The 24,655-nt window shown below is 42.2% G+C and overlaps 2 protein-coding genes across 2 annotated transcripts in view; one reads left to right on the top strand and one right to left on the bottom strand.

The window, feature by feature from the left end:
- Positions 1-909: 909 nt before the first annotated feature.
- Positions 910-24,655, top strand: part of LOC111079830 (leucine-rich repeats and immunoglobulin-like domains protein 1) — a 90,162-nt gene continuing 66,416 nt past the window's right edge. Inside the window, 1 exon segment of the mRNA XM_022375143.2 lies at positions 910-1,557. The gene's annotated coding sequence lies outside the window, so the exon portion shown is untranslated.
- Positions 12,932-14,253, bottom strand: LOC111079831 (serine/threonine-protein phosphatase alpha-3 isoform-like). Its single transcript, XM_022375144.2, has one exon. It carries the CDS (start codon positions 14,144-14,146, stop codon positions 13,079-13,081), a length of 1,068 nt encoding a protein of 355 aa, XP_022230836.1. The 5' UTR covers positions 14,147-14,253; the 3' UTR covers positions 12,932-13,078.

The following is a 24,655-nucleotide window of genomic DNA, read 5'->3' as shown; positions in this document are numbered from 1 at the left end:
AATCATATCTCAGGTGGAAAAAGGAAATGAAACGGAAAACTTTAAATATGTCACTCGACAAGCGGGGGAAATCAGCTTCAAAACTCTCCTGAGAGCTCTGGTCCTGCTAACTTGTATGTTAACATTCAGTTCATTTAACATTTACATTACCGCTACCTGTGGCCGCATAAAACTCTCTTTAGTATGGGAAAAAATACACGTGCTTATCAGACGCACACACAGATGCATACACAGCGTCAGTGGATTTATTCGAAATAAACAAAAAACAGCTGTTGACGAGAGCGAGCACCAAAACAGAATAAGAGCTAAATACGCAGAGAGAGAGAGAGTTGCTATAAAGACGACGCTAGACGAATGAAATTTATAGCAAGTCTTAAGGAAATAAGTAGACGGCAAGTAAATCAAATTTAAATTGTATTTAGTACAAAAAAAAACATGGAAAAATATTAAGAAAAATCGCATAATAATGCTTGTAATTCGGTTTTTGGCTAAAAAATTATATATTTTAAATTAACATTGCCAACAAAAGAGTGAAAATTCCCATAGTTATATGAAAATTCCCACACACTAGGAACCGGCTTTTGACGCGCTCGCTCCCTTCTCTCAAGAGAAATATCGCGTACAACAACGCGCTCTCTCTCTCCCTCATACAATACAACAGTGCTTCTCGCATGCGATATTTGCAACAACTCGCACGAGAGTCCAGACAACGCTATAAACCGACGGCAAGCGAAGCCGAAGCGAAAACCGAGCACGCACTCGCATGTGGCATCGGGTATATCGCAGGGTGTTTTTATACAGTAAACCTATCTATAACCTGGTACCGTGGGGCATGGGGCATTGGATCGTTGAGCAGAGTCCGCATCCGACAGTTTCAAAGATACTCTCGTAGCGTGCGGTACTCCCAAAGCTCGCGTTTTCCGCTGCATTTGGGTGAGAGAATTTACGTAAAAGTTCCCAATGTAAAGGCCTTTACAAGGAGTAAAATTTATCGAATAAAACATATTAAGAAAGTGTTTGGAAACTCAAATAAAATAAATATTAAAACAGAGAAGCATTGCCAGAGGAAAGCATAAACGAAAAGCATTGCTAGGACCACGAAATAATCCCAACAACCGTATGCTGTGTTCGCGAGTGTGTGTAATTCCGTTACGGGCCCTCTAATTTCATTGATTGATAACCGTTACGACTGTCGTCTATCCGTTTATGGCCCAAGGAATTCCTCCATTTCCATTGAAATCTGGGGGAAAAGCAGTGCGAAAAGTGTGACCAAAGTGCTAACGAATTCAATAAGTGAAGGCCGTAGTGTGGGACATCTGCCCACCCACCCCAATATTACTGTGCGTGTGTCAGCTTGTAAATTCAAGGAATTTTCAATTAATTTTGATCAATCACACGCACACACAAAAGTCCAATCAACTGAAATCGACTAAAATCATAATGAAGGATTAATTGAAACTCTTGAGAATATATTTAGAGAGGTACTTGTAACAGCACTTCAAGGCAGCAGCACGATATATGCACTCATATTTATTGCAATTATTTGGCTCGAAAAAGGTGAGTGTGGGGTTACATTCTTTGGCATTGGGCGGGGGGGTCTATCGTGGAATTGATTTGGTTGAAGGGGTTGCAATTCGAATGAGGTATGTTGGGTATTTACGCAGCAAACTAATTAATTGATGTTATCACAAAGAATTTGCATACAACCGTGGGGTAAGGAATGTCTATAAGCATAGGATGTTGCTTAAATGAATGTTCATGGATAGATATCAGGTACATTTTGTTCTTTCTTGACACGATATTATCTTCCAATTTATTTCTAAATATTTTTTGGCTATTTCTTGTAAGTGGCGGCAACCTCAAGCACTACCATCTTTGTGTACCTCTTCAAACTATTAATTATAATTTTAGTGCAACGAAAAATGTTCAGTTCTTTGAAACCATTTAAGGTGTCAAACTGTTTGACAGCCTTTTCCCTTTGCTTCCCCGCCCCCCTGGCACTTCCTCATCTTTATGGTCAATTTCAAATGGGTCACAGCAGATGCATTTTGATAATGCCAGGCAGGTCTCCAAAGTTCAATCGCTTTCGGGTAACGTTCTACTATGACACAAACCCAACCCTCAAATCGCAATTAGCATAAATTTACTATAAAGGTATTTTGGCATCTAATTATAGAGTTTTTGTTGTAGTTTGCTTTGAAATGTTCAAACTGTTGTTGGCTATTGCATTCGATGGTTTTTTGTTGTTGTTCCACAGAATGTTGGCTGCATTGAATTTTAATTGAAGTTGGCGGCGGCGGCGGCTTCGGTGGTTTTGTTGTGGGCCTGATTGTTGATTGTTTCTGGTGTTATTTCGTTGTCTAATTATTCGGCGTGAAAATGCAATGCATGTACAAATATTGACGCGTCACAGCCTTTCGTCTTTTGTTGTTGTTATTGTTGCTGTGGCCGTTTGTTAACAGTAATTCTCGATGTTGTGCTGTTGGTTCTGTTTGTTTTCTGTTTTTTTCTTTCGTGTTTCTTGTGGGGGGAGCGTGTGTCTATTTAAAGTGGAACTCAAATCGAAAACTACAATATTGAAACAGTTTGAAGTGGGGCCCACCAAGGCAATTGTTTAAACAATCAAACGAAGGGAAGGGCCGCATGTAAGACGTAAACATGATGATGATCGAGTAAGGAAAATGGTTAATAATGTTGAAGATAATTAGGTAATGGAAAAGTGTATGAACACAGTCTTTCAAATTGAATAGAGCTCAAAATGAAAATGCTTTACAATATTTCTTGTCAATTTTATTAAGTGGAGTTGGCATTATTTTATGGGAATTTCTGATCCATTCAATCTTGTAGTTAATTGAAATTCCTTTCTCAAATGGCATTTATTAGTTCTTTTCATTACCTTTACCTTTCACCTGCTTTCTTTCTACTGATTTTCATTGTATTTCCACTCTCTGTAGTTATTTGTGCGCTCTCTAATTAACTCTAAGTTCGGCTTCTTCTTAATGTCCTTTCATTGCATTCCAATTGAAATCTAAGGCAAGGTCTTGCTCTCAACCCAAAGCTGTCATCCATCCTCCAAGCTCAAGCAACAAAAAGACAGACAGAGATAGCGCATTCCTTAGCGCTGCGCTCGGATCTGCTCTCCTCCAGTGGCAGGGGAAAAAAAATCTAGTTCAAGTATAGAGTAATTAGTGACTGTACGTGTGTCAAGTTCTGTTGGGAAAAACTACAGCAAATATTTAAAAATAAAGCGAAAGCAGATGAGAGGGAGGTGGAGGAGGAGGAAATTTTCTTCTACTGCTATCTCGCTGAGCAAGAGTTTACCTCAAGTGGACACTCAAGTGGGGGGCCAGAGCAGAGAACAGAGCGGATAAATGTAAGAGATGGAGATGAGAGTACAGGGAGAACCAGTCGACCCGAGCCAGAGGGGGAGCAGAAGCGAGGTTAATTAAAAACCTAAACAATGCCAAAGGAATTGAAATTGCTTTTTAATATTTTCAACAGCAAACAGGAGGGGGAAAAAAGTAGAAGAAAGATTTCCACTTAGAGATTAGCTCACATGTGCATGTGCATGTGCAGTGCATCCATTTCCACCTACGCATTTCCATGACAGCCAGGGGTTAAGAAGTACAGCAACGAACACAAGTGACAGGCGACCAAACATGTCAAGTGAGAGTGTAAGCTAGAAAGAGAGCCAACAACAGAGAGTCGACAGAGAGAGAGAGAGAGAGAGGGAGACACCCCTGGATGACAGGCGACTGTCACACGTTACGCATTAGACACTCATCCGAGCGATCTCCGAAGAGCGTGTCCGTCCGAGCAGCAGGGCACACTGCCTCCTCTCTTACTCTTTCGCCTTCTCATATTCCAGCTCTCTCTCTCTCTGTACCGCCTTTTGTCTTTTATATTTAGACGCCTTCGGGGCGGTGTCTGTGGTGCAATGTTTGTCCAAGTGCTTGGATCGCACACAGCTGACTCAACCTCTCTTATAGGGGAGGGGAGTGGGGGGATCCCCACGTAGTGTGAATGAGATGTGAACTGCATTAGTAAATGGAGTTAAGTAAGGTTGTGCAAGTACTGTTTGCCCCCAAAGCACTTCCGTTTTGGGATGGGCGCTAAAGAAAAGTGTCAAAGGTGTGAGAGAATTGTCGTAGCACTTTCCGGGAAATGTGGGCACCACAGCTGTGTCTTTTGTCTTAGAGATCTTTGAAGAGTCATATGGGTATGAGAGGGTTTTACCCAAAAATATATTTACGAGTAAAAATTTGACAGACGTGCTGGCAAATACAGCAACTGTAGTCCATGGCGTTCAGCTTGATTTCTGATATATTTAATTTTCCAAACACCTTTCGAAGCGTTTGATTTGCGGACTAAAAATAAGAAAGCCTACGTTTCGCAAGCAATTTCCCATAACATTTTGTTGAACCGTTAGAGAACAGGGAAGAGCGCCAGTCTCTTCAGTACAAAGTCTTCTTTTAATGTTAAAAATTAGCCAGTTTCAATCGAATATAACCCCCCATCAATATTTGTTTGGCTGGCTGGACCCCAAAAACATCTGCGCTTAGACTGGGGCCAAGCCCCTTTCGAGCCATTCCAATGAGAGATCCAGCAGTCCAGCAGTTTCTGATGTGAATAATTCCACCACATTACACACACCTGCATCTCCAGAGAGCCCCAACCCTCCACTCCTCACTTCACCCCTTCTCTATGTCCATGATTTTCATGCATTTGCGGTGGATATTTAGCTATGGTAATGCCCTGGCCAAGTGGTTGCATTTTGGTGGTTTGCATGGAATGGCGGTGGTTTCGGCGGTTTCGTTTGGTCCGTTTGGGAAAGTTGATTTGTTTGAACTGATTATGGGCATGTTCGTTCGTTGCGCTGCGGTTTCGCTTTGAGCTTGGTGCTCGGATAATAGTTTTAAATAAGTTCAAGTCGAATTTAATTGGCCAAACTAATGTCCGAATGTACGAATGTAAATGTACGAGTATATGTGTATCTGGTGTTTGGCGCGTATCTGCACCCACTCCAATTAGGTTCAACTCTGTGACAAATATGCGACGACATGAGAGACGTGACTTATCAACGAAACACACAACAAAATGGTGGTTGGGGAATGCTATCATCATCCTCATCATCAGGTTTTGGTTGTCTGTCTGTCCATCTTGGCCTGTCTGTCATTGTGCATTAAAAACTAAAACAAATTTGTTCTCCCCACACCCCACACACACACACTGCTCGCTTCTCCTTCTCATGCTGGGAAAAACTATCAAGTTTTTTTCCCCTACCCAACATTCTGTCTTCTGTTGCCCAACAAGCTTCACAGATGCCCACACCTGTCGCCTGACTAATTTATATCTTGTAGATAAAGCATCGCAACCCAAAGCATGCCATGGCATTGCATGACATGTGGCCCATCTCTTTAGATATTTTATACACCACCCAAAGTTATGGACCGAGTTGACCAATATGAAATCATTAAACAACGGACGACACTCGAAAAGATGACGACAGGCGAACAAATTTGTTTAGAGTTTCTTTAATTTGCATAATTGAGTTTGGAGTTTTGGAACCGAGTTGGAACCGTGAAGAGTCTTGGGTTACAGATCCCGAATAAGAGATAAATAACAAGATGATGCTTCGACAAGGTTGCTGATGTGAAGTTTTCCCCGGAAATTGAACAGATCTGAGCGTATGATTGAGTTATGGTTGGAGATTTGTACAGATTTTTGGTATTATAAAACTGCATTTTTATTTCGATTTATGAAAAAGATTTTATGTTGGAGTGGAATTTCGTATGAGCGTAGGGACATGATAGGATCAAAGCCAAATTCGAAACTCGACGGTATTTTGTTTGTTTTATTCCATTTGATTTTCACATTAATTTAAATAGACATTTGCCAAATGATTTTTTTCTCATTATTTTATCCATCGAAACATTGCCAATCCCTAGAAACAATCTGTTATTTCCTTTAACCATCAAAATGATCTATTCAACGCCCATTCCACAGACCCGTCAGAGTGTTGCCTTTTGCAGATTCAAAGAAACTGAGAACCTTCCATCAAAGTTAACTGCATTTTTATGATACGAGAAGAGAGCCTCTACTCTACTCAGCAATCAGGCACTCATTCTCTACTGCTCGTATGCCCCAAACCATACTGCTGCCAACCCATCAAGCGATGATTATGCAATTTGCATACAGCTCACGTCCAAGCAGCAGTCCTACCTAGAGTGTTGTGATCTATCCAGAGTGCGGCGCTACTGGACACAGAGAAAGAGAGAGAGAGAAAGAGAGACAGAGTACTTTAACCAAACTAACCGAAACCGAAACCAAATGCGAAAACTGGAGTCCAAAGTGCGTTGAATTATGATAAAGCAAAGTCCACAAAGTGCTGGTTTCCTTGGTTTTGTTGTGGTACACCCTTGAAGAGGGATATGGGCATTCGTATAATAATGGCGGATAAGCTTTTTGCCAGAATATAAGGCATTTGTTTTTAGGAGCTGGCATCAATAGAAGATTTTATATTTGACAATCCAATTTAACTGCAACGGCTGTACTTTCATATTTCCCCGCATATTGCTGAAAATTTTCATTCAAATTAGAGATAATTAGAGATATCTGCTAGTGTATCTGTATGTTCGGTTTGCATTCTTGTTCGTTTCTTCTGGCTGTAACCACAAAATGGACTGACCAAATGGCTCAAACGGAGACGGAGACGCAGACGGAGAGAAAACATTTTGCTAAATGCAGTTTGGCTTGAGATTAGTGCGAGTTGATTATTTACTTTGGCTTCAAATTGTGCAATGCAAATAAACGGAGAGATGGAGATGGAAATGGACATGGAGAAGGAGAGCCGTTCGGGACGGGTGGAGGGGGCAAAAGACACAGGAGGTTAACCCAGCCAGCCGCAGCAGCATTATTATGTTAATGGCAACGAAATGCAGTTGCATTTTGCAGTTTATTCAGCGCTGAACGTGTTGCCCATGCGGGTCGTAAATCCCCAACTCCAACTCCATCTCTGACTTCGACTTCGCCTCTGACTGGAGGCAAACAACAGTCCAGAGACCCGGCGATGCATGTTGATTATTTTTATTGCAATTGACAAAACTCCAAGGAAATGGTAATGCAAAAAAACTCTAGCGGCGGCAGCGGCGGGTAATTCTTTTGTAATTGACCAGCTGCCGTTTTGCTTTTCTTTCGATTCTGGCTTTTTTGTAGGCCATTTGCTTTGGGCCAGCTGAACTTTCGAGTTGGCCATAAACTGAATGTTAAAAATTATTGTGAGTTAAGCGAAATTTGAATGTGGGATTGATTTTTGGGATTTTATATTGAATTGATATTGGCAAAGAAAGATTTCGAGCGAGTCTAAGAGGAGAGATAGGACTCCATCATACAGATAAGCAATTCCTTACCATTCGTCTATGCTACTAGATTGGCGATCAATTCCCATTCCACTCCCTTCCCAGAAACCTTCATCATTAATTTACACGTTTGTCTCCAAACATTTTTGCCCATACATAAATCTCCCGTCAACGTGGGTGATCTATGTATAGTATGTATTCCCCAAGTTATATCCACACACAAAAGCGCATTTCATGATTGATTACATTTTCATAATTTATTAATTTGGCACCCACGCAACTCAACAAAAAAAAAATAGAGAAGAATCCCCATAAATAGATGAAATTTGTGAATATTTTACATAATCAATAAATTATAAAAAATAAGAAGAGACATAAAGAGCGAAAGAAATAGCTGCCAAATGACAAGAATGAGAATGAGTGACACGGAGAGGGAGTGGGAGTAAGAGAGAGAGAGAGGAGCTGCATTGAAAGTCGGCACCCGCATTCGCTTGCATAAAAAGACAGTGTAAGAGAGGGGCATAAGAGTGGCAGAGCGAGAAGAAAAATGATTTCTGCTGAGTCAAGATAACGCACACAACGCTGGCGGATGAGCGACAGAGCGGGGGGGATGGCAGTTGGAGTTGGAAAGCATGAGAGGGACGAGTACGAGAGTCCCGTGGACTTTATCTTGTCTGAACCATCGTTCGATTCGATTATTAACCCTCATAAATAATACCCCCGGCCAGTAGCCTCAGCCGTCTGTTCCTCTGCCCCTGTAACCACTCCTGCCGCTGACTTAACCCTCAGACTTATGTAATCGAGGCGGCCTGGGTTTAGACCTGGCTCAGACGCCTCATTGTACCCCAGCAGAGGGTATCATGGCTTCGGGAAGATTAGTTAGCTATATAAGATAGAATTCCTTAGACCGTTATTATTTCTGAACAAAATAATTATATATTTAAATTATAAATACATATCTAGATTTAATCACTAAATCAAAGAAAAAGAAAATATTTGTTTCTGTAAAAAGGGTATTGCAGCATTCTGTGCTCATTTGTATTAGCATGTGCGTGTGCAACCCATTCCACTCGCATACCACCTTCCCCCCTGTGACCCATCATCTAATAAATGTTTTTCAATTTTCATTGTGGTTAGCATTATATTTTTTTTTTTTTGTTTGCTCTTTATCATGCAAGTCCATTCTTGTTGTTGTTTGCGGCTTTTCGTTCGAAAAGAAGCTGAAAAAATGCTTTATCATCGGCTCGAGGCACGAGGTCGAAGTCGGGTCTAAAAGAGGCTCGCCTTTTGTTGGCTTATTGAGCCATAACTGCAACATTGTTTGTTCTTTCATTCGCTTTTCCTGCTATAGAGCCCGCTTGTGGCTTTTCTTCATTTTCCTCATCTCATTTGTTTTTGTTGCTGATTAATCATGATATTTTGTGGGTTGCCAGGCAGCTGTTCGTATGACAGCGGTGAAAGTTACTCGAGTGTTTGTCACTTTTTTGTTGTTGTGGTATATATTTTGATAACTGAATTAGGCTTCTTTTTTTGTTTTGATTAATTGTTAGTAATTTAAAGGGGTTTCCTTTGATCAGAAATTATGCATTCCCATAATTGATATCTATTCAAATGAACAGCATTGTGTTTGCTTTGGTTGCTGAAAATAAGTTCAGCAGTTATGGTTGGAAATTCTGAAAAAGGGTCAATTACTTTAGCAGTATAAAAACGAAAAGCTGAGAGTGAATGCAGCGCGACTGCAGCCTTCCCATAGGCAGTACATCGCAGAAAAATGAATGCACATTAAAGAACTTTGCAAGAAAGCGTCACGTTTACTTACCTAACTGCATTAGGGATTACGATTTGAAATTTCCAACGGCCAGGAAACACTTTTATTGAATTAAAAGTAAAATAAAATGTTATATTCTAAAGGCATTTAAAATTTTACCAAATTGGTTTTCCCTGCCTCAATAATTCCTTGGAACTCTTTCATATAACTTTCCCACGCACTACCAAATACCGTTTGCCCATCTGTTCCCCATCTCTTCTGCAACATAATACAGACGACTCATCATCATCTGGCAGCCGTATCCTATATAAATACTCCTGCCAGCCACCTAACCAATTGCCTACTCATCATTTTTCATAACATGCCAAAGGCGCCCGCTTATTCTGTACAAACAAAAAATGTATTTTTTTAAAGGAACAACAAAAAGGTGACCAGGCTAATGTCCTTGCCCCGTTCTACCATTATATATTTTTCTGCCTTCTCACTGACTGGAAAAAAATGTTATAAATCATTCGGTTGGGCCATATTTTTAATAGAGATGTTGCTTGTGTTTTTTCGCTCTCATTTAGGGGTCGATTGTGGTTGATTTTTTAGCTGGTTTTTTCGCTTAATTAGATGTCAGAGCTAGTTGGTAATTTTGAAAAGGGTTATGCCCAAAATGTTTACTCTTTTGTAATCTTTTAATTAGCAAACATAACTCTTTTGGCTAACCCTGTCTCCGTTTTGCCTTTTAATTTTTTGCAGGTGAGTGAACTTTTCGAAGGGATAACAAGGCTCGCGTGTACAAGGGCATTGAGTGAGAAAGCCTTATAATCAAGGATGAACAAGGAGGAAGATACATTTATCGAGTCAAATCAACTGAAAATCTTTTCACACCCAGAGATACAATAGAAGCGGCACCCGGATAGGGAGGGATTTCCTTTTCCTTTCACTTCGCTTCGGGGCAAACAAAGCGGTTTTTGTGTATTTGAGTGACAAAACCGCAAAAGACATTGACTGACACCCACACCGACCCATCCCCATTGAATGCCAATCCGCCATGAAAAACTTTAAAGAACCGAAACCAAGAACATTGTCATCATCATCATCGTCATCATCAGGCATCTGGCATCCCGACATTTCCTTCCGCTTGTTAGAAGATGTTTTTTTTTATTTTTGGGCTACGGATTGGGCTTGCTTTTCTTTTGTGGGCAAAGGGTGGGTTTTCTGGTATACTGTAACTAGCTCAAGCATATGCTTGGGTTGGTTATTTGGCTTTTGAAGCCCCCATGATTGATGGATGGCTCTTCTATAGTCCGAAACCACCTCCCCTTCGAAGGGTTTCATTTGCACCTGTTGTCCCACCAGTAAGCTGGAAAAGTTGCTAAAAAACTCTGAAAATGAAAGTTTCCCATTCGTTGGGGGAGAGCTCTATAAAAGTAGAATAGCCCTAAGGGAAATATCCTTTATAGGGTTTTTTTTATTAGCTTTTCCTGTTGGGATTATATCTGGCAAAAAGAGACCCCAAGGAAATTGGTGTATTTCTTATACGAGAGAGAGAATCTGAGATTATAATTATAGCTTTAAGTAAAGTTTTTCGGTCATTCCCGAACTTTTTTCGAAGCAAATCAATTATTTTTGCATCAAAACCGTGCCACAGTCCCCCCCTTTCTTTGAACTTCTAACACAAATTCATTGAAATTTTAAATCCTTTTTTGTGTAATGTAAGCTTTGAAAATGTCAGTCATATCAGAAGTGCAGCAATGCCTATAGAATGCATCACTGAAGATTGTTTTTTGCGTTCTACTTTCCATTTCACTTGCCTCCATCCTTCACTGCCATGCTTGAAAACAGTACCGGAGGAGCATGAAGAACTCTCGACATGGAAAACATCTCTAAACCCCTAAACAAGTTGCGTCACAGAGTACGTCAATGTCAAAGTTTGACAGATGCCAGTGCCACAACAACGAAGAGTGGAGGTAGCAGGGACCAGGAGAAGGGAATGAAGGAGGGGAGCAAGAGCGGATGAGAGCGGCAAAAAGGAGTGGAAAAGAAAAAAAACCAAAGCATGGATTTACTTTTATTTTATTACCGTCATTGTTGCGCTGCCCCTCCCTCTCTTTTGCTGTGCGTGTGTGTGGGTGTGTGTGTGAGGGGGTGAAAGTGGGTGAGTGTGGGTGGGAATGGTTGCCGTTATGTGGCTTTAGCGTAAGGATACATTTCCAGGACATGGCGTTATCCTTTTTTGCCTGTGACTGTGGTGCCTTTATCATCCATCTATGTTCGTCTCTGTCTTCGCAACTCTCTCCTCCTACTCATCACCATCCCCACTCTCCTCCTCACTCTCTTAAGTTTGTTATCTACTGTTTAGTCAGGCGATGAGGCAGGAGGAAGGGTGTTGGTGTTGGGGTAGGGGTTGGACTTTTTGGTGACAGAATGCTGCAAGAGGGGGAGATGGACGAAAGGGAAAGTCTTCGACTTGGAGCTTTTTGGCAAGTCGTAAATTAAAAATGGCTTAATATGTAAATCCTTGTCTCTCTTCCTCACTCTGTCTCCATCTATCTCTATAGCTCTCTCTCTCTGTCTCTGTCCCTGTCTGACTTCAGATTAGTTTTGTGGATATTGCAGCTTATGCTTGTCCCTGTCTTCGCTTCGCTTCTCTATCTATCTCTATGCATCTGCCCTCGTCCTGTATGCTTCCTGTACTCCTTTTCGGACAGGACATGCTGCTGCAAAATGTATGCGCCCATTGTGGGGTTAATGCCGGTCTCTGGTCTCCTTTCAGCCACACATATGTTTATTCTGGTTTGTTTTTGCTGTTATCCAGGGACACTGCCTGGACAATGATATCCTTTAGATACATGTACATACATATGTGTGTGTGTGTGTAACTTTGTGCCTGTGTGTGTTGCCATTAGTCAACACTCCTGAAGGCGTGGATAACTCTCCGCCTTGTTGTCGTCATGTCTTGTGGCAGAGTCAAACTTTTGGGCAACTTTATGGCAAAAGTTTCGCCAGCTTTTTGCATAGATTATTAAATTGGATTTTTTAAAGACATTTTTTAAAAGAAATATTGTTTAAGAATGTAGCCGCAGCATGGTATGATTATAAAATAAAGAGGAAGTGGCTACTTTTTGAGCACCTCAGTAAATAACATCGGTGAAAATCCCTCACTTTGATGGAGGGGCTTAAATCCCTACCTGAGGTTCCCTTCCACTCTGTCACTCTTATTTTACAGTTCAAGGTCCTTGACTTTATCTATGGGGGCTCGCCACCATCATATAGCCCCCCTTCATTGCTGAACCACGCCACACTACTTGCCACATAAATTAGCATTAATGGCCATTTTGCATCATTCCAATTTACCGAAATGGATTGCCATTAATTTATTCCCTCTGCAAATTGCAGTGTCATTTAATTTATACTTTTTTTTTGCTATCCAATTTGCATGTCTCTCTCTCGTTCTCTCTTATTGTCTTTGACCCTATCTTTCACTCTCTCCAATGTGCAAGAGTGTGCGTGCTGTAATGCATTTTAGTAATTATTTTAGCTGGGTTTTTTTTTTGTTTTACTTTTGTTTCCCCTGTCATTACCATTTGGTTGTGCGGCAGAGGGGTTTGTTGTGAGAGCGATTCTGGGCTAAAATTTCTTTGCCAACTTGGACGTAATTTAATTTGCCTTTATGGCTTTCCTAGATTGAAATTAACGATTGTAATTTATCAAATTAAAATGCATATATTATATTCTCACACTTTTAAAGTGTTTTTTTTTTCTGCATTTATTTGAGCTTCGAATATTTTCATTAATTATATAACTAATTGTATAATTGTGATTGTGGTCAAATTAAAGAGTTTTATTTATATAAGACATCTCTTTTTACATTCACTGATTCATCATGTGGTCTATTTGCCCAATTTCAACCGTAACGTAACTCCCTTCGAATAACAAATTCTTCGAAATGTGTTAAGGAGAATTATTTATCCACGGGAAAAATCATTCGTCGGATGGGTATCGGCTTTTGGATGCGAAATGTGCATAGCAGATCCTTATCGATTGACATCATGGCCCCCGCATTGTCAAACTCCCCGCAGTAGTTTGGGGCCGAGAAGATGGTTATCAGCTGCCGCTTGGCAAAGAACTCGTAGCCATCCTCGACGACCTGATGGCCGCGACAAATGAGGGTCAAGTGGAAGCGCAGCATAAAGGCGGTCACCACATCTGCGCCGAAGGTGTGGCTCACACCGCGCTCGTTCGGATGCCAACCGTAGTTGGCAAAGTCCGGATCGGACCAGAGCAGGTCGCACAGCATACCCGACTCGGGGATTTCGCAGGGGCGCACTATGGTGCGGATCTGGTCGAGGCTGAAGAGGTCGGGACTGAGGCCGCCATGGCAGCAGAATATGCTTTTCTCGATCACCGCCGCGATGGGCAGACAGTTGTAGCAGTCGACGAAGGTGCGCCACATCTTGACCGTGAAGCGTCGCTTGCACTCATCGAAGAAGCCGTATACGCGGTTTATGCTGGCGGACTCGTGGTTGCCTCGGAGGAGGAAGAAGTGACTCGGGTAGCGCACCTTCAGGGCCAGCAACAGTGTGAGCGTCTCGATCGAGTTCCTGCCGCGGTCCACGTAGTCGCCCAGCAACAGGTATCGTCCCTCTGGCGGATATCCACCAGCCGCCAAGTACTTCAGCAGGTTACCATACTGTCCGTGAATGTCACCCAGGACGTTCACGGGTGCTTGGATCTCCAGCAGCGCCGGCTCCTGGAGCAGCACTCCGCGGGCTCTCAGACACAGGGCCTCGAGGTCCATGGCCGACAGCTGGACACCGCCCGCACTATCCGCCATCTGCGTGAGCTTCGCTATGAGCTGGTCCAGTTGCTCCATTCCGTTCCGTTGATAAGAGGAACGTCTAGACGGTATGAACGGATTGTGCGCGGTACCCACGGTTCCATGGCCCAATGGACTGCTGTGGCCAGACCTCCGATTCGCCCTGATCAGTGCGGATTCTGGCGTGGCTTTGACGTTCAAGGGTTCGTACATTTCAAAGTCGAATTCGGCGGGTGGGCGATGTGGAGGGTACCTTCGCTTTTTATGTCCGTGTCCTGGTGTTTGGTTGTGGATTATTATTATTTAATTATTTTTCTTTTTAGCTTTTCTGACAAAAGAGTCAATGAGCAATTGTTGAATGAAAAGTTCCGCTTTAAGCTAAATATTTCATTATACTCCCACCGTCCCCCAATCTCTTACGAGTTCCTTTGACAAATCTCTTCTAAAATAAAATCTTTTCTAAATAAAACAACGGCAGAGGCTCCACAGCAACCACAAGAAGTGTCACCATGTACATAACTGATAACTGTCTTACAATCAACTATATTTTACTCATTACACCACACCCCCTTTCTGTGTGAACCCCCCCACCTCGTTTGCAGTCACCACCTCGCCCCTGCATCTTTGGGGGAAGCCATCAAATCCGTTGCTTTTATTTTTCAAATCAACATAATGGACACTTTGCCCCACGGCATCATCATCAACATCATCATCAGAAGCAGCACAGAACAACTCCCCTTAACCACTCTCTCTTTCTCTCTCTCACTCACTCGTCGCCTAAAGCTTCTTCACGCCAAAAAACCCCTTTCTAAAGCCGCCCTGTCTCCTCGTCCTAAACCTTTCTAAAGCCTTCCCCCTCTGGCCAGGAACATGTCTGTACATACTGTGCATACATATATCCCGTAAAAATACAAAGGCAACTCCAGTTTTTGGTTTTGACAGCAGCGGGAGGGAGCGTGGAAGTTGTGGGTGGCCCTCACCACCCTCTCAGAGCTGCAGTCACCGTCCCCTCCGCCAGTCCATGGATGCTTCTTAAGCCCAAAAACCGACCGTGGATGCAAAATTTCTCTCAGCCGTTCTCTCTCCCCCTCTCTCTCTCTCTTTCTCCACAGCTTTGTCTGTCAGTCATTCTGTCGCTCTGTCACTCATTAAACATTTTGCTAAATGCAACTCTGAGTGTTGTTGTTGTTGTTATTTGGGTTCGTTGTTGTCATTGTACTGTTGTTGTCACAGCAAGTGTCACAACATCACCCTGCATTTTGTTGATTTTACGAGCATGTGACGGACTGAGATTCTGCGAATGCAACAAACCCCTGGGTAACCAAGAGACGAGACCCACAGTGAATGATGGGTATGGTAATGAGGGCGGAGAGCGTGGGCATGGGTATGCGTTGGAATGGGAGCGGGAATGGTCATGGAAATGGGCGACAACTGCTGCAAGTCGTGTGATTAGTACCGATAGCACCGCCAGAGGCGTACCGAGAGAGGGCGAGAGAGGGACTAAGCCCCAACTCTGATTCCAACAAGTTGACAGGAAACATTTCCGACATTGCCCACATCTGTATGATATTTCCACGCACCCCAGAGACCACCCCGCCAGACACCCGCTACTGACTTTTGTTATTCTTTAATCTGCACTTCTCCTCATCAGCCGACGCCCGCAACTTTGATTTTATTTCTCTCTCTTCTTTCTTCTTATCGTGTGTGTGTGTGTGTGCAAGTAAGCAAATATTTCACACGAATTATTAACTGCACTCTGCTCTGGACAGAGTGAACGACATGGAAAGGGGCTATGGGGGGGATGGATGTTTATTTATAGCTGCGCTGCTACTGCTTCTGTTTTAGGCGAGAGAGAGGGAGAGAGAGAGAGAGAGAGAGTGGCTGCACGAGAGCAAACACAGCTGGGACTCAACTCGATTTCTCGGTCGGATCGGCTTCCAGCTGAGTTTTGCTTATCTAATGCACTTTCTCACTCCATACTCTGCCACCCCGCTCGATCACTGCTGCACTATCCCTCTATCCCTCTTCTTTGCTTGCGCACTGATCTCCCTCTTCCTCATTGCTTGTGGCTGGCTCTTATCTTTCGTGTTGTGGCTGCCCGCACACATCGACTCAGCAGTAGCCAAAGCCTCTTCACTCTCCATCTCCCTCTCCCTCGTTTTGTTTGTCGTTGTAGTTGTTAATTGCTTGCCGCTACTTTCTTGCATTCTCTGTGCTCCCCCCTCTTCGAACTACGATATTAACCCCTCCCGTGGTTTTTGCTGTTGTTGGTTTTTGCTTAATGGGTTTTTATTTGTTTTTGTATGCGAATGAGTGAGAGAGTATGAATGACTATTGCAGATGAGGGATATGCCCCCTGCTGATGCTGACCACCGCTCTCCCTCACTACCCACCCCCCAATGTCATATTTGGCTATTTTCGCTGTCTTCTCTCTCTTCTTCGTGGTCCCATGGGAATTTTAACAAATGTTTTCAATGACAAGTGCTCTCTCATTCGGGCAGAGATTGACGTCCGCGAAGTGGTGGGGCTGAGAGAGCAAGTGGGTGGTTTCGTGGGGGATGTTCCGTACTGCTGATGTATGATTATAGTTCCACAATTGTTTGTATTTAAATGGGCGTAGCACATGATGACTTTTTGCCTTTTAGCTTTGGTTATTAATTTTCTTCTTTTGTTTTGTTTGGCTTTTTGAAGTTTTTGATGTTTGATGGGTTCTACGTGTTGGGAAATGCCAGGAAATGGCAGGGAAATGTTAGAAATACAGTACTTCTGAATATTCTTGAATATTCTGAGTGATCAAAATGATACGAATTATAATTTTTCATTTCTTATTTTAGCTGAGCTTCCCCACGCAATCTTCGCTTCATTACTGACTCTTTAAATTTTTGTCAGTACAATATGGGGAATACTTAACAAACTCCTTTAGTTTCATAGAACTATACCTTCTCCCTCTTTCTGTTGACATTTTAATTGTTATTTCTTCTTCTTAGCTTCATAATCCAAATTAATACAATCTCCCCATAGCCATCATAACAGGCCATCCATCAATCAAGAGTCTTTGACCAAAATATCATCTGTCAAACGGGAAATCAATTAAACATTTATTGACACAAAAAATCTGGACATAAATATAGAATTTCTCTGGCAATTTGATTCTACTCCACCACACCCCTACACATCCGCCATGCGATAACATCGACACAAAACATTAGAAACATCTGTATACAATCCAAAAACTTAATTAACATCGAATACGGATAGATGGGTGGGTGGATAGGGCCGGGTAGATTACGATATGTAGGGGATGTCATTTCATAATTTAGTAATTTCGATTTTTGACATTTGACATTTGTCATGAAATGCATTTGGAATAGATGGATGCAATTTTTGCGGGCTTCGACTAATTAACACTTTTATGAAGTGAAGTGACGAACATGACATCCAAACGGGGGAAAGCATATGTTGGTGCTGTAATTATGCGTAAGCCGAAAGGGACAACTGTTGACATTTTCAATTATGTTCATTTATGGAACGCGACCCCAAAAAATGTTTGCTAATTAAGCAATGAATGTGGCTATGAATGTTCTTAAAAGGGGTAGAGATACATGTGTACATATGTAGATGGAGAGGATTTAATAATTAAAGATGCATAAGAGAAACTGAATGAACCCGTGCTTTGATGCGATCTAAAATGAAGTATGGAATAAAGAAACTCCTAGAGATGGATAATGGTAGAAACTGAACTAAGGATACATTGGCTGAGAGTGTAAGATGATCAAAGGTATAGAAAAAAAGCAAAGTGCAAACATCAGATTCCCGGACACTTATCCGGAATAGGGAAAATTCAGGTATATTGAGACCCACCCCGAACATGTGCCAGTGGGACATGGATCAGACAGAGGAACCAGAGAAAGAAACAGCTTCCACCGCAGTGTTACGGAGGAGAGTGGCGACCTGCTGGGCGGACAGACATACGGACGGACAGACGTGTGCCGCCAAAGCTTTTATAGCTGTCGCCGTTCACACAATGCGGCCCCCCCGATCCAAAGTAAATATAAATCAACTCCAGACAGGGGGATCTGCTCAGAAACAAAAGCAACCGCCGCTGTCAAAAAGCGAGACACACCGCGAGAGAGAGACAGAGAGAAAGTGATAGCGAGAGGCAGTTGGGATTTTCGGTTTTTGATTTTTGTTTATTTATTCATTGATTTTAATACACTGCCGCGGACAGAGAGGAGAGTGAAAAACTTCTTGTAAATGGAAATGCATTTTCCGATAAGGCATTGGAAATGGATTTTACTTGACGCCCCTACCTAGACACCTCTGCTCATTCTCCCCACCAACATCACTCTCTTCTGACTAATTGTGTGTGTGTGTGTGGTTCCGTTCCCCTCTGTCCACTGACGGTGGGTGGGCTTTTCTTCGTATTGGAAGTCGTTCCTTTTGTTTAGACTTTTCCATATTGCTTTTCATTGATTTCCAGCTGTTTTGCCTATTGCTTGTGAAATTAATTTCCCCCTCACAACTGCATTTTCATTGTAATTTTCCTATGGCTTTGTGTGGTTCTCTGTTTTTTGTTGTTGTGTTCTTTTTTTATGGATATTTTTAATGTTTTAATATTTATGGTTTTTAATGTTCCATATTTAGTGGCTGCCTACACGGGACTCCTATTTCTTCAGTTTTATGGATGGGGGGGAACTCTATATTTTATAGGCTTGTTCCACAGCGGAAATTGATCGTAAAATCCACACACTGGCTACTACTAAAAGTTCACACGATGCACGGGGTAAGAGGAAGAGTAGAATGGGTAGAATGGGAAAACGTCAACCCCAAATCAAATTTTTTCGGAATGAATGAGGAAGTAAAGTGAACATCTGTTGAATGCATATGAAAGGATAGAATAGAGTTAATTCCTATGCAGCGCTATACCAAAAATTGTCTGAGGGAATTCGCTGTAAAGATGCGCATGGACATAACAGATTTAGTAGAAAGGACTCATAGGAAAGGATAGTTCTCTTATACATTCCATACATACATATGCACAAACACTGACCACTTAAAAGTCTGGCAAAGAAAACATTATTCTTTCATTTCTTAACTTAAAAAATATTTCCCGAGCTTTCCAAAAGTTGCTTTCCTTTTATTTCCGTGGTTGATCCCATCAAACAGTGTGGCGGAGCACCAGAGCTGCCGCCTGCACTTAACACAATTGAAGTGCAAACAATAGAAACAGAAGGATGAGAACTAAGAACTAAGAGAGAAGGCAGGAGCAGAAGCCAGTGGTAGTGGTAGTGGCAGTGGCAGAAATGTTAACCATAAAAGCAAGTGCAACACTTGATCAGCTTAAATCAAACAAAATGGGGAATAACATTTGAAGGAGAGCCATGCTCTCGAGTCGAAGGAAACTCAACACGTCTCCAGTGGCTAGTGGGGGGTGGGTGGTGCTTTAGAAGTCATCTCAACACGTCTCCCTCCCCTAAGGTTGTGGTTTGGGGGGGTTAGAACGTCCAAGAGTGTGCATGAATGGGTGGCAAACCTCGTACTTATTTTTTAAACATTATAGCAGCAGCACTTTACACTTTTCACACGCTAAAATAATATTTTCACAGGCCCTGGGACTGGAGGCAGGAGGAAGCCTGTGTTTACACTGCTCCATTTGGTTGCGTCCGCTCTCCTTTTTCCCCACTCTTTTCTGCTCTCTTTTGCGGAGTGTGCAAACAGGCAGCGAGAGAAAACAAAAGCTCAGGACAGCGAGTGGTGGGCGGGGCGGCAGGCACTGCAGCAGCAGCGCCAAATGTCAAGTAGCCGTCAATTGGGCAAATAGCGAAATAGGCAGGAGCAAGGACTGCAAGGGGAAGTGAACGAAGCAGGGGTTAAAAGAGGTTAAAGGATAGTGGGCTTGTGGGATCCAACCACAAAACAGGAATAGGTATAGGGATAGAGATAGTCCCAAAGTGGGGGCTTCTTCAAGTGTTTGCATTTTCAGCCTTGTCTTCCACAACTCCTTCTCATTTTTCTCAATCTTTTCCTTACTTTTTGGGTTTGCGCAAACACTTTTACGGTTGACTTTTGTTGCCCAGTTGGTGGAGGTGGCCCACCTCCTTCTTTCCTTCCTTCTTTTCCCACCTTCTTCTTTTTGGGAGGGAGCGAGTTGAAAGGCAGGCACAAAAACCGCTTAGCATGTTTACCGTTATGTACAGCTCGGCCACTTGAATTCGCCGCGTTGCATTAGTTCGCCGCATTTGCAGTACAGTAACCGTTGGAATGGGTTGGGTTGGTTTGGGTTGGGTACTGTGTTTGTAGGACTATTACTCACGCCTGAGTGCAGGGCAACGCCGCGTCAGGTGCGATACCAAGGGGCAGAAGTTTAAAACTCTGCTGCCGCCCCATCGCTGCTAATGTTTGCAGTGTTTAGGTCTTAACCGTTCCCCTTTGCCATCTACTCCGCTTTTCCCCTCGCTCGCTCACTAAAGTTGAGCATTGGCAAACATTTTGTGCAACGTCAAAGAATCACGCACAGACATTCCGCACACACACACACACACACACTGCAGGCAAACAGTGGAAATGGAGCAACCCTGGATACCATAGGGCTGTCAAGTGTTTGCATTTCGTAGGGCCTTTGGCATGACTGTACACACAGTCATGAGGCGAAGGGAAAGTGAATTGACGCCCTCTAACTGTGAGCTAGGAGTTAACTTAAAGCCCGAAAGAAGATCTACATAGGATATCCAACCAAATCCTCAAGAATTGACTGTAACTCTAGGCCCTGCTCGAAGCATTAAGCTTCAAATACTCCACCTTCGACCTGTGCTCAACTTCCAACTAATTAGTTGATTATCTACACAAATCCGAACAATTAATTGAGTCTTACACGCTCCAATAATCCCTCACAAAAAAGAACTTGATCTCAGGCAATGAGTAAGATGTAATTAATACATAACAAAACAACAAAAAAATACGGAGAAAAAACAGTAAAGAAAAGTAGAAGAGGCAGCATCATTTTCTAAGCAAGGGACGAGGAGACGTGTTGATGTCCATTTAAGTTAATACTGATTAATGCTGACAAATTAACTACGAAATTAATCAATGTCCGAGTATGTAGAGCAAGTGGCACGAACACTGGAACAACAAACGAAGCCTACAAACATTGATAACTCCACACCGTCACACTGTGGTGTGGCATTGTGGCGACATCTAGCGGGTGGAGAAGCAGGGCAAAAGGGCAGTACTTTTGTTGTTTGTCACTTGTGACGATTTATCAATGCCAGCATAAATAAAGAGCGGCCCCCTCCAACAGAATAGAGAGAGAGAGAGTGGGAGAGCATTTCATCAAAGTGTCAGGGAGATTATCAACTCAACAGAGAGACAGACTGAGATGGTGATAGCAAGACAGACACAGACAGACTCCACACACTTGACTTGAAATGAACTATATAAATATATACATAAAATATATATGTATAGAGGAAGAGACACAAGCATTGTGCGTGTTTGCAGTCCATCAAACAACATGTGATAATTTCAGGTTCATCAGCATTATAATCAACATAAAAAGTCAACTTTTGTGCACAAACTAAAGTATTTACTTATTTATAAGGCAAGACACACAAACACAAACACAAAGAGCAGAGAGACAGACATACACACTCACATGTCAGTGGGCATTTACCATGCAAAAGTGGGCATAAAAGTTCCCATCATCATCATCATCCCCAAGATGCCCCCTCTCATCTTTTTCTTTACTTCTGCATAAAGTAAGTCCCCCGCTCCTCGCAATCACTGGATGCTGCTCTTGTCTGTTGATGTTGATGATGATGATTGAGCAATGGCACGCAACGACTTTATCTTCACTTTTTTTGGCATCCGAAATTGCATAATTTATTGCGTGTGACATATCGTGAAGGCAGTAGAACTGGACAACCGTTTGCATAGCTAATTAAATGTAATGAAGAGATGAACATATCATGGTTCAATGTTCAATATTGTTCAGCGACATGTTCAGGTGTTGAAGGGATTTATTTACACATTGAAGGTTGCTTAGCTTTGAAGTACGGCAAAGAGAAGTCTTGGAAGATCTGTAAAGATTTTCCCTGCATTCCCTGCAGGTTTCTAAAGACCCTTTTAGTCCCAAACGTAACAAAGAAACACTTAACAAACTATCATTTCGTTCTGCACATCCCATTCCAAAAGTTTTACCCAAAGCACTTCTGATATTCATGCATATAATGAAGACATTATCATCTGGTCACAAGGCGACCCTCACGCAATCTCTATGGGGATATACAAATGCGTCAGCAAGTGATTGGAAAGCTCATTGCATAAATTAGCGACTAAAACACAAGTCCGATAGAATGATAATGATGATGGTATTGGTATTGGGGGTCAGGGGCTCTTTAAACAAGATCCCATAAATTGAAAGACCACAAAGTTGTGGCCGATCCACTTAAGAGATGTCACAACACAAGAAAGAGGAGGATCGTGCCATCGATATATACAGAATGTTAGTTAATTGTGACCATTGGATATCAAAATTTATGGTAGCATTCGGTGAGCGTTGAGCGAGCAGCCCAGACGTGCAATAAAGAAGCCAAATTATGGCTGCTGCGGCGGCAATCGTTGTGGCCCCCAAAGATTTCCAGTTGGCATTCGGTTGCATGCATAAATTTTGCAAATTATGTGCCCGATTCGCTTTTGAAAATCGGTATATCCACCATAGCCCTGTGGCAATGGGGCAGCAGGGGCAAGGCAACAGCCAGAGTCAAACCATCAGACCATCAGCCTCTCCGAGAGCTAATTGAACCAGTAAATCGCAGTCACATTGCGCCTAGCTCTCTGCTGGCTGCAACTTGTCCCCGAGACAAAACCTTTCTTTCTTTCTTTCCTTCGTTACGTTCGTAGTTTCTTTACAATCTATGGCTTTGCTTCTTGAGGTTTTTCTCTAATTTTCCTTGCCTTGGGGTTATCTCACTCTGGACACGACTTTGTCGCTGATGCTGTTTCCATTTCCCCATTTGAAAGTTCAAGATTTTCATTGCCTTCTGGCGGTTTGCTGTCATATTTTATTGTTGGGCGTGTTAAAAAAGGAACCAAGGGGGAAGGCAGCACCAGCGAGGTTTTTGAGGTGGCTGAAAGTACAACTTGAGAGTGAATCGGATTTGATTCAAGTTCGCTGGCAGTGAGAATGCTATATCATGACATAGATAGCTTATGCTTCATTGTACTCCCTTCCCTTACTCCATTAGAATCATGTTCATCATCAATCAACGTCTTTTAAAAGCATATGTGTAACTAAAGAATTGCCCAAATAATTTAGGCACTGAACCTTTAAAGATATACCACATTAAAATGGAAAAAATTTCAACATTTTGAAATAGACAATATGAATTCAAATGAGATTTACATATATCAAACGACCAAACCCCAAAGAGGGAAAGTCAGATGTGGAGATAGAACGAGTGTATCCTGCGGCACACAACAAACATGGAAGATAATTAATAATACTTAAAAAAAAGGGCAAGAGAGATGGAGTGTGTGTCTAGGGGTTATCCTTATGCTTTTCCCGTCATATACGAGTATGTATGTAATCGTTAGTACCACGCCTAGACGGATGCCTCTTGGGGGGTGTACAAGAGGGTGTGTGGGTCTGGTAATGAATAATGTGCACTCACCTGGAAGCATTATTTTTGTAGCTCCTTCCGAAAAACGAGGGAGCGTTTCGAGGTTTTGAGCCACTTTCGTTGAGTTATTTGCACATTACTGGAAAAAAAAGACCGGAAAATATATTACAAATTAAGGTTATTTATAAATTTTGACTTTAATTGAAATTAGGTGCGATAATTAAATGCATTTTTGTCCGTCATATGAGCATGTGGAAAGCGTGCTTCATGTTTAAGGGTGCCCTTCGACACGGAACAGATGGTGACCCCGACATACGAATAATCGTATTAGGGGTGGGTGTGTGTGTTTTTTTGTTGTTGAATCAAGTGTTGGTCACTTATGTGGTGTTTCATGGGTGTGTGTTTGCTTCAAGTTGATTTATGACAGCATACGAGTATGTGGGTGCCCAGTGAGTAAGGAAGTTTAGAGTTTTTTTAAATTTATGAAAGTTAGTCACGAGTTTTACAGCTGCTCAAAGTGGTTTCAATAACCAGCAATGAAGAAAGGTTAGCGTTGAGGTTAGAATAATTTCCAATTCGATTAGTTTTCGACTTTTAATCAATGAATAATTAGTGGAAAATATTTAATACAAAACAAAGCAATCCATGCTTAAGCTGTCCATCCATTTTATATTTTCAACCATCTATTCATCCATTTACGTACTCTCTCTGGATGAATCCATCATTGATTTATAATCCTTAGCCATTAATATCTTTACCCCCTCTCTCTCACTCATTTCAGGTAAGCCCCATTTTTGGATGCTTCTGTTGGCCAAGGAATGAGAATTCATACCCATTTGAAACGTGAGTAAAGGCCAAACAAATAGCGGATTTCAATGATTTGCCAAAAACCACAGAAACGAATAGCAACAAAAATAGCAACCCAGCCAGCAATCAATATCGAATGCATGCCCTGTGTGCAGGGGTGGTGGGCCTTTTCCAATTTCCAATTCATTGCCATGCAATTTTCAAATAAGTTTCCGATTTTAAATGCGCCTTTGAAGGTTCGTGTGTGTGTGTGTATGTGTGTGGGCGCCTGCACTCTCCCCGATCTCTCACATGGGAG

The sequence above is a fragment of the Drosophila obscura genome, unplaced genomic scaffold, assembly GCF_018151105.1.
Source record: "Drosophila obscura isolate BZ-5 IFL unplaced genomic scaffold, ASM1815110v1 contig_186, whole genome shotgun sequence".
In the NCBI taxonomy this organism is placed as follows: domain Eukaryota; kingdom Metazoa; phylum Arthropoda; class Insecta; order Diptera; family Drosophilidae; genus Drosophila; species Drosophila obscura.
This window is presented reverse-complemented; position numbering and strand designations above follow the sequence as displayed.

Excerpts from the sequence above, each read along its gene's own strand:
- LOC111079831 (XM_022375144.2), bottom strand. The coding sequence starts at position 14,146 with ATGTACGAACCCTTGAACGTCAAAGCCACGCCAGAATCCGCACTGATC.